Source organism: Papilio polytes, unplaced genomic scaffold, assembly GCF_000836215.1.
Source record: "Papilio polytes unplaced genomic scaffold, Ppol_1.0 DF823731.1, whole genome shotgun sequence".
Taxonomy (NCBI): domain Eukaryota; kingdom Metazoa; phylum Arthropoda; class Insecta; order Lepidoptera; family Papilionidae; genus Papilio; species Papilio polytes.
Genome location: NW_013525473.1, coordinates 6,027,388 through 6,038,324, shown reverse-complemented (window position 1 = coordinate 6,038,324; position 10,937 = coordinate 6,027,388). Strand labels below are relative to the sequence as shown.

The 10,937-nt window shown below is 37.0% G+C and overlaps 1 protein-coding gene across 1 annotated transcript; it reads right to left on the bottom strand.

Moving 5' to 3' along the window:
• Positions 1–1,434: 1,434 nt before the first annotated feature.
• Positions 1,435–10,739, bottom strand: LOC106103675 (angiotensin-converting enzyme-like). The gene is made up of 13 exons (XM_013283499.1): positions 10,631–10,739; positions 8,022–8,243; positions 7,325–7,580; positions 6,816–6,959; positions 6,101–6,292; positions 5,611–5,708; positions 5,363–5,535; positions 4,857–4,981; positions 4,568–4,695; positions 3,325–3,539; positions 2,630–2,770; positions 2,117–2,292; positions 1,435–1,562 (listed from the first exon to the last, which is right to left on the bottom strand). The coding sequence occupies exons 2-13, from the start codon at positions 8,241–8,243 to the stop codon at positions 1,486–1,488; spliced, it is 1,947 nt and encodes a 648-aa protein (XP_013138953.1). The 5' UTR covers positions 10,631–10,739; the 3' UTR covers positions 1,435–1,485.
• Between the last annotated feature and the right edge of the window lie 198 nt (positions 10,740–10,937).

Here is a 10,937-nt window from a genome sequence, read left to right as displayed (position 1 = left end):
ATGGGCACCACTGAACTGTCGCAACGCTGCCCTCCGGGACAGGCTGAAAACCAGCTCCGCATGGCTTAGGTCATGCGGTCCACGCTGAGCCCGCAGCCCATTGTTGTCGATTTAACTTTTTTTTTTATTTGGCTCATAAGAAACTGTTTTTGTGACAACAATAAAAGTATTTTTATTTATTATTTAGTGATGATTTAATGACTCTGAGTACGATAATCTTTCTTAGGTCACTTAATTGACAAGAAAACGTATCGCATATGTTGGTTTAGGTGTCGTTTTAGCGTAGATTTTCAAATATGTAATAATTGACTAGTTGTACAGACAGACGAACGAACTGTATCATTACTAATGTTATAAAGAGGAAAGATTTGTATTTATTTATGTATTGAAATAAATCAAAAACTACTAAGCCGATTTAAAAAAATCTTTCATCGTTAGAAAGGTAATTTATCTATGAGTTACATAGACTATATTTTTTTATTATTTTTTACGAAGTCGCGAGCAACAGCTAGTTTCTTATATTGTTATAGATTTATCAGCAAGGTAGAAGTCTAAGCAACATTATATCTATGCAGTGCGCGCACGGCTGGCTACATTACAAACTGTAATTGCCAGTACCAAGGTTGACTCGCTTTGTCATGGATTGTGACGTATTACTAAAATAATTATTTTTTACTTCATTATCATTAATAGCTATAAATAATCAGATTTAAATTAATGTTCTGTTTGATTTTAATAAAGAGTTTTAAATGAATCGGAAATAGAAGAGACAAATAAAACATTTCGCTAGAAAAACTTTTATGATCTACATTAGTACGTAGTAATAAAGTATTGCCCAGTCTATATGTTTTGTATGTGTTGAATGTCTGTGATTTTTTTTTATTTCAGTTTTAAATTTAGAGTTTACAAAAACGAAAGTTATAGTCATAAAGAACTTATAAAAAACTATTATGAGTATTTTCATATGTTATGGAAAATCTTTATCTTAAGATGAATCTTCATATATTTATCTTTATAGATAAGTCATAAATCATGAAACAAAATTAAGTAATTACCTTCTATTGTTTGCAAATGTGTTTGTGTTTTAATATTTTATCATAAATTATCCTTGATGGATAAAGATTCAAATGAGATGCACTTTTACAAATCTTCCGGTTTTTTACAAATTAAGGAAACACTTTTCAAAAACATATAGAAAAAAAATAATATCACTATTAACTTTGTTTTACATTTTTGCTTTTTATTTACTTTTTTCGCGACTACTAATTTTAATAAATAGATTTTTTTAAAATCTTGTCATTAATGCTTGATATTAATTTAATTAAAAAAGTAAGCGAAATCTCAGGTTTATGTTATAGCAAATAACGGTTTAAATGCCAAAGGGTTAAAGTGACGCATTATAATTGTAAGAAACAAGGAAATAAAAAGCTTGAATTGTAATACAGTCGTTTTATTTAAACAATTTTTACATAACAGTATAAAATATTAAGCATTGAGTTTGTCCAATGTCTTCTTGAATTCTGATCCCTCCATTAGTGATAGCTGCTCTTCTGTACAGAATTCTGAAAAAAAAAAACAGTATCATCAAGTTGTCCTAAAGAGGTTCGGAACAATATGTGTTGCTTCCATTTTTATCAGCCGTCATATCTAAATCCACTTCTTTCTTAAGCATACAATCCATCCATACATTTTTCAGTGTTCATTTAACTTTGTCATTAAATCCAAGTTCAAGAAATTCATCGCAAGAACAAAATTACGACTACACAGAAGATGTGAAGTGGGAGCAATTCCGCGTTTCGTCTGATGAGTGTGGTGCAGGAGGCCTAATTAAAGTCCTTAGTCAGTCTTTTACCACCGTTTTCTTATAAGGAAAGGAAAGTGTATTTGACGGCGGAGGAGACGCACAGGAAGGGGAAATTTCCTCTTTTTGAGCGTTTCCACCTTCGTCGATTAAGCGTAGGCAACACATCTACAATTGCGGATGTCTATGGGCAGCGGTCGCTTCGCCAGTTTGGCGGATACAGGTAATCGCTTGCTTGTTTTCCACCTTACATTATAAAAAAAAATCTTAAAACACAAATAATAGTTTTTGTATATTTTTGAGTGGTATACTTACGGACTGTACTCGGTTCCCATCCGATGTATTCGCCGGTTCTTTCATTCTCGGCCTTGAGCCAGTCGTGCAGAGGCTGGAAGTACTCCAGCACGCCGCTCGCGTCCATCTTACGTTGACCCGTCAACATTTCCATCGCATCGGGCCATGGCTTCGATGAGCCGAGTTGTAGCATTTTACTAAAAATATTGAATTAATTTCATTTTAGAACGGCTAATAATTAACTAAACACCCAAACTTACGAAAAAAGATGATAACAATTTTACTATACTAAAAATTAATTCTTAGTAGGTTAAAATTTCACTAGTTACGACTTAGCCTATATTTCTCCTTTAACTACTAAATCCTGTATATAATTTCACACCATCGTGCAGTCTGTGGTTTTACAGCCCTAAAGATATCAATTTGGATTACTTTAGGAACCAATACAGTCTCATAAAATTGTAGCAGAATACTTTCTCCTATATTTATGCAAACATGCTTGTCAGTAGGTACTACCTTATTTAGGATTCTTACCCTAAAGCATTTCCTGCGGCCGTGCTCTTGTAGATATCGCAGTTGGAGAGCAGATTGCTGGCGTCGCCCGGCGAGTACTCGCCCGCCAGCTGACACAGCGAGCGATGGAATTGGAATTGAATTATATACGATATGTAGTACCTGAAAAACATTATACTAATATGATAAATGCGAAAGTTTAGATGGATGGATGTTTGTTAGTTTGTAACCTAAACGGCAGAACAGATTTCGATGAAATTTGGTAGACATGTAGAGGATAGTCTGAAACAACACAGAGGCTACTCGCTTTGGTTGTTGTTTTTTAATTCCACGCGAACGGAGTTGCGGGCGAAAGCTAGGGTAGGGTAAGCTAGGGTACGAATTCCGCCCTTCGACTAGTGTTGTAAAGCATATCCTAGTACAAGGTGGTTGGCGCCGGGCGAGCACATGGGGGAGTTGGAATGGTATTATTATTTTTTTAATACTTTTTGCACAAATATTACAACGAATTTACTAATCATCATCATCTGCTCTACCTTCAGCTACTCCCGTAATGTCGACACCGGATTTTCATCCTCCAATAAACTCTTCAGTCATCACAGTCACTCTCTTCATCATGTCAGCAGTGTACCTCACTCATAACTAAATCTACTTTTTTAAATTAAAGATACCGCAAAAACGATCTAAAGTGGCACTCAAAGTATGAATGTGAGTACCTCATGTATTCGACATCAGCAGCTACGTGGTACTTGGCCGCGGGGTCGAAGTCCTGTTCGCTGCGCGTGTCGGCGGGCTGCACGCCCTGCAGCGCCGCGCGCAGCTGCCACCAGTGGCAGGTGTAGTGTGGCGGGGGCGTGGCGCCGCGGAACACGCCGTAGCGGAACAGGTCCAGCGCGTACGCGAACGGTAGGAACACTATCTTGTCTAAACCCTGGGACGAATCAAACGTAATTTTTTTTTTTTACATAAGGTGGCAAACGAGCAAGCGGCCACTAGAATCCGCCAAAATGGCGAGGCGACCGCTGCCCATAGACATCCGCAATTGCAGATGCGTCGCCTACCCTTATACGACGGAGGAGGAGATGCACATAAAGAGGATATTTCCCCTTTCTATGCATCTCCTCCACCGTCAAATCCACTTCCCCTTCCCATCCTTTCCTCTTAAGAAAGGGGTGGAAAGGGAAAGGGACTAAAATTAGGCCTCCGGCACCACACTCATCAGACGAAATGCGGAATTGCTTCCACTTCACGCTTGTTTTCTGTGTGGTCATGGTATTACACCGGGCGTGTCGGCCCATTCGTGCTAAGATGTTAAAGCGGACACTACCACTGTTAAAATTTGATTACCGTTGTATTTAAAATGTTATACCGGGCTTTAACTAGACTTCGTTAACCCCCCAAAAATAAATTTTGTATGAACAGAAACGTTGACTTAATTCTTGGTGTAACGTGTTCTTGGTTTATTAGTATAAAATTCCCTTATTCTCAGTTTATTTCAAACCTTATCTTTATACCGCGTTTATTTGTAAGGATGTTAGTGTTTATTTATCTATCTATATGTATACTTCTATAGTTTTAGTCCCCTTTCCTTTCCATCCTTTTCTTAAAAGGAAAGGACGGAAAGGAAAAGATATGACGCGGAGACGCGAAGGGGAAATATCCTGTTTATGTGCGTCTCCTCCTCCGTAGATAAGGGTAGACAACGCGTCCGCAATTGGGAATGTTTGGGCAGCGCTCGCTTCGCCATATCGATAGATTTAGGTGGCCGCTTGCTCCTTTGCAACCTTATAATATAAATAAACACGTATCTACATATTGACACTAAACTAATAAAACGTAAACATACACTACCCCGTGGCATAGGATGTCAGCAATCACATGTTTTTAAATAATTCTTTCTATAATGAAAAACCTACACTGACGACACGCTTTAATAAAAACGTAAATATAATACCTTACCATTTTATAAAGTTGATTGATGTTTGACTCCAGATCATCAGGACCGTCTTCTAACAAACCCATCACTCTCAAATGTTTTGGTGTCGACACGGACAAGGACATCACATCACCTACGGCCTCATGGAAACCTAAAAATATAAGTTTTCTTAGATAAATATATATTTATGACAAAAAGAAGTCCATGTCAAAATAATAAAAAACAAACAGGATGTCTCAGACTTATATTGGATTTGAAATTAATTAAGTTAAGTAAGAATATGTCATTTTAATATACCAAGCTCGATATTACCCGGGTTAGCTCCGGCCCTGTATATGACAGGTTGGTCTTTGTACTGCAAGTAGTACTGGATGTGGCCCATCTCGTGGTGCGTCGTCAGGAAGAAGTTCTTCGTTATTGTCGTACATTGCTTGATTCTGGAAGGAGTATTAACAGTGTAGTCTACTTCAACAGCTTTGCACGAAGAGCTCGACTCAAGAGAAGCCTGAAGTGGGAGCAACCTTGCTAACAATTTGATAGGTATGGTGCCGGAAGTATAAGTAAATTCCGTTTCTTCTACCAGCCTTTACTTATAACTGATGGATGGGAAGGAAAAGTGGATTTGGTGGTGGAAGAGACGCTTAGGAAGGTTAAATATACTCTTTATGTACGTCTCCTCCTCCGTCGATTTCAGGAACTTACAATCCATTATGACTGAGCAAAGCGATTTTGAAGTTGAGTTGACGTTTAATTAACAAAAAAATTATTTTATTACTTTTTTACTACTTTCTATGAGCTTGTAAGGAATTGTGGTTCACCTAAAGTCTTCGCTATCAAAGAAGTCCCAAGCGGAAGCATGACACACCATGTCCCGACCGTCTGTGGGCTTTTCTATAATTGACCTCTCCCAGAAGAGATCGGGCATGCCGCTTAGATTCAATGAAGTGAAGAACTCCTCCGCGGTTTTGAACATTTTGAGAGCTGTGTAGTTCTGGAATACAATATTGAGTTAATATTAACAGATATTTGATGAAATAATCAATTAAACACTTTAAAATTGAAATACTTGGCTAATCAAGGCTGCGGTCACATCCACATCTGGTTTGTCAGGATATGGTCGAGTGAATTTCTCCACACCGCCCCAAGTTTGCGCCCAAATATTACCTAGACAATTTAAAACATTATTTACATGATTACACTAATATTTAAGACAATGTAACCTTTAGACAAGTCTTGTAATGACAATGATCTTGAAATAATTGAATTTGTTGTCAATGAATGACGTCATGCAGTTACCTTATAGTCTACTCTTACGAAATCTTGTTTCTTGTTTTTTTTTTTGTCCGACGTTTCCTCGCCATCGGAGACCGGAGTATAAGAGGATTCGGAAGCACTTGGCTTGTTAAAAATTATTTACGCGCGCGGTTTGTTTGTCACTGATCGGTTCATCTCAATCTGAAGGGAGAGTCACTTAGATGTTTCGTAAGAGAAGAATTTGCTATACTTTGGTTATCTTTGATTGCGTATAAGTGTATTAGGAATTCTTCCAATCCTACCCAGGAGATGCGCCGGTATGGGTCCCCTGGCGGGCACGACGCTGTCGCCGTACTGGAGGCGCAGGTGTCGGCGCACGTAGGCGTGTATCTGCCGGTACAGCGGCCGCAGCTGCCGCCACAGCGCCACGAACTGCTCCTCGCTGTCCTCCTGCTCGTACTCGCTCAGCCACCACTCGGCGGCCGTGTCGTAGCCTGCAGGCATGCAGTTTTACCCTTAGAGTAGTACCCCTAGTACCCTTAAAACCATGGGCTCATCGACAGACCTCGTTTTTGTCTGGTTTAAAATATTGTACAGTTTATTCTATCCTAGCCACTGGAAATGCTCAAAGGTCTAGGTAAGTAACCATTAACTAGCGATGTCACAATGTTTTTTTTTACTTCAAAGAAGAAAATTGTACAAGACCAATATTTATACAATTGTTATAATTATTTCAGGAGACAGAGCCCCAATTAATTTTGTCAAAATGTTTTTGTCCAATAAAGAGTTTTTTTTATATTGTTAAGAAGAAAATCAGTACTGCGCTGGAGGATTGGCGCATCACTAGATTATTGGCATGTACGTACCGTCCCTATCTGTCAGCTGTCAATGTCATTCAGAGGTTTTGGAATAACGCGCCATTCTGGCGGCATCAGTAGCTCTAAGTATTTGAATTAGTTACATTTTTGGAGTTTAATGCCATTTTCAATATTAAACGTCTTAAAAAATGATATATACCATTCAACTTGGCCGCTTCATTGTTCATCTGCACGTATTCAGTGAAGTTGCCGCGCGAGGGCGCGCCGGCCGCCTTGTGCCACTCCACCCACGTGTACTTCAGCTCCTCTGCGTCCTGGCTCTCCGCGAAGATGTTCGTCACATCTGGAATTATTTGAGATTACTGTTAACCAAAATGTTTCAATCTGCATCAGCTTGTCTTTGTCAGCGCAGTGTGTACTATTCCATACATCTCTATCAGCCGTGAAGTCAGACTTAACTTCCTTCTAAGCTTCTTTCACGTTATATTGTATTGTTCTATACTGTATTGCATTGTTGGAACGCGCGCACACCTTTGACTAAACTGTCCCACAGCTGTTTTTTCTCGGTTTGATTCCTATAAGCTTATATGGGGGTGCGCACACTACTCCATTTTAGTTGTGCAACTAAATAGTTGAATGGCTGCGAAACAATCGACAATCATACAACAGTTGTCCGATAGTTAGTCAAAGGTACCCTAAGTTTATTACCAGGTTCAACATGCAAGTCGCATTTGCTTCTGTCCTTGTAATCGCAAATTGTAGCTTTCGCATAAGTGGCCTGCATATTATTGACAGCCTGTATAAGCCTTTGGTTCAAGTCCTCGGGTAGTGCGGCTGTGCCTAACTGCGAGTATTTCTTGAACATCCTCTTCAGGTCCTCATCTTCGAACTCTCGCCACAAATACGTCATCGTCTCTTTCCAGTATTCTTTCTGTTCTTCCGCAACTTCTAAGAAAACTTGCGTCTGAAATGTTAACGTTATCTTGATAATTATCAACCACTAAAAATAATAAAAAATACAGCCTTTGCCTTTGTTGATGTATATAATCGGCCCTGTTGTTACAAATACCCTATATTCATACAAAAATATAAATCATTCCTCTTTATAATATTAATATAGATTTGTATTACCTACGTCGATTTTAGATGGTTTGAAACGATAATCGGTGCATGTCAAACTGTTTTTAAATGTATCGCCTTAAAATTAGCAAAGCAAATGATGTCAGTCTTTAACTATATAAAAGGTTCCTAGCTAAGTTATAAAAGCCAATCAGTTTGACCGTTACGTTGCTATTAGATACCACAAAGTGTATACGATGTTAAAGATACATTTCTCTCCATCTTATTCTTTTAGAAAAAGCAATATATTAACAATAGGTCTCACCTAAAATTCACGTAATCTTACCTGTATTTGTTCATTATAATCTGTGATATTGCTTTCGTAATTCCAGCTAGCTATGGTCTTCCTGTTCAATGCTTTTGACGTCATTTCATCCAGACTCCTCATATAGTCCCGCCCCGAAGCCTCCTCAGCCGCCCGCTCCGCCGCGCGGCCCTGCGCCGCTACTATAAACACTGAGGCTATGGCCCCAACTAGGGCTAACTCTCCTAGGATCTTCAACATCATCTGTGAAGAAATAGACAATATTAGTCACATATAATACAAGAATTATTCAATTAAAAGATGTTAAATTCAAGTTTTATTTGTTTAACTAATTACACGATTATTTTCCAGCAAGCTAAATAAATTCGATTGCTTAATTTATTAATACTGCTTACTCTCCGTTATCAGAAATATGGCACTATATGCGGTAATCACAATAAACGACTCAGCAGTCAACAAAGAAGTCTTAGCATAAATAAACAACTGCTTTAGCAAAAACATTCGTGTCAAGGCATTTATTTGGATCAACGATTTACTACAAATAGATATTTTCCCACTAGGCTATTATTTAAATAAATAAAAACTAATAGTAACGTAAACGCACCTAATAACGACCCCACAAAATCCGCGCCTGTAACCGCCCTATTAAGATTTTTTTTTTTGTGACCGAGTTGTCACTGTTTGGCTTGAACAGGCATTTACAGATTCACCGGGCTTGAGGTGGCCCAGCGCAGATGGCGCTTAGCCTAAACCTCTTTTACCTATTAAGAAAACTAATATTTTCATGCAATTAAAGTTACAGAAGTGGTTGCTAACATCAGTAAGAACGCTTAAACTGGCGGTAATCGGTGCGTTTACGTTAACTACCATAACAGTTACATTTGTATAACCATATCCATGTTAATTTAAAAAGCGATGTAAAAAAGGATGTGCATGCATCGTCCCTTTTTAATCATACGATACTAATATTATAAATACGAAAGTTTATATGGATGGATGTTTGTTTGAGTTTCTATCCTAAACGACTGTACGGATTTTTATGTAATTTGGTATAGATGTAGAGATTAGTCTGGAAGAACACTTAACCACTTTTCTTTTATTTTAATTCCACGCAGACGGAGTCGCGGGCAAAAATAGTAAAACCATATTTCGAAGATTACCTAAAGCAATAAGATTTAGGTATTGAGAAATGTTATCAATTTGACTGACAGATAGACGTAAAGTGTTACAGAATATTTAAACATCTTATCAATAAACTGATAATCAGATATATACCATCACTTGAAATGTCGATCATAAAAATAGAAATGAAAAGAACTGAATAGTAGAAAAAACTGGCGTCCAATTATTATGGAATTCAAATCCATATGTAGTAAACTAGCTGTTGCGACTTCGTTCCCGTGAAATAAAAAATAACATAGTCTATGTTACAGATAATGTAGCTTTTTAACGGTGAAAGAATTTTTAAAATCGGCCCAGTAATTTTTGAGTTATTCCAATAATACAAAAATACAAATCTTTTCTTATTATATAAGTGGAAAATTTATCTCAAACAAAAACTCACAAACAATACTTTCTTTGCTGTATCACTACAATATCCACAAGGCATTTTATTTTTAAAATATCAAAAAAATCACAGACTCTAACAAATTCCAGAAGCAAACTGAACATTCTCTCAGCTGTAAGCTTATTTACATGTAAATGAATTAGTACGTTGGTCTGTCTCTTATGCTTGTTAGGAATTTGAAATCTTTTGTCAACATATAATGTGTTTGCCGAAACAAATTTTCGACTGGATGATGTTATGTAACCAATACCATGAAAATATATCTAAAGGAATAGAAACAGAAGGAAAGGAAAGGAAAGTCTTTGGAAGACGATATATGTTACTGATTAACTTTATTTTATTTCCGCATGAACGAGTCGCGGGCAAAAGCTAGTGATCAATAAATAATTGACCTACCTTTTCTTACTGTCATAAAGTTCTTCATTTATTACTTAGTACATTTTGCATAATGCTATCCTCGGCAAAATATCGAAGGATGTCATAAACATGTACTAATCTTTACGTTATTTGTATATTCAATACAATAATTGACATAGTAACAAATACGACGAACCATTCATTATTCAAAGTATTGCTAACTATTTAATATTTCTGTTTGGTGGTATCTTAAACTTTCGCTAAGTATAGATTTTTCATGCTAAAATTACACTAAGGAACTTCCCTGACTATCACTTATAGACCTTGAGTGCGATATAAAGATACTTTTAAAACAATGAAGCAAATTCTTCCCGATTATTTTTCCTTCATCTATCATCACAATTATGGTCACTGCTTTATATTGTAATTAGGTTCCGGGAGTTTTTCCTGTTGACTATTTTAAATAATTATTGTATACAGAAGGTAACATTAATACCATAAATTACAAATTAGTAGGATATTTTCACAATTAAACGAGACTAGAAAAACAGTTGTCAATCGTTTTAATGAAACCTCAGCAAAACAAAATCGTAACTGCGTTTTAAATCATGCGTTTGTTCTGTAAACTCACAAAATTTTGTTATCTCTTTCATCATCTGTAAAAGAACAGAGATACCAATACAGAGAGTAAAATAAGATGGCTTACCACAGTTTGATCCTTCCCCGCCGACGCCAGACATCAAACTACACAGGACCGGATAATGTTGATATTTATCAACTATTCAATGATAACCGCACTCTTTGTCTTATTTGTATTCTATGTTAGTGTTTTGTTTTGATGTTCGTTTGTCTTTACGACCTTTTTTTAATTTTTTTACAGATAACTCTCATAAGTTGCAAAGCTCCAATAGTTGTATTTATTGTTGTAATTATTTATTTGTAAATTGTACTCGAAAAGGGAAATTATTGGCTCCTTACCCATAGTTTAATCTAGTTAACGAGCCAAGGAGATA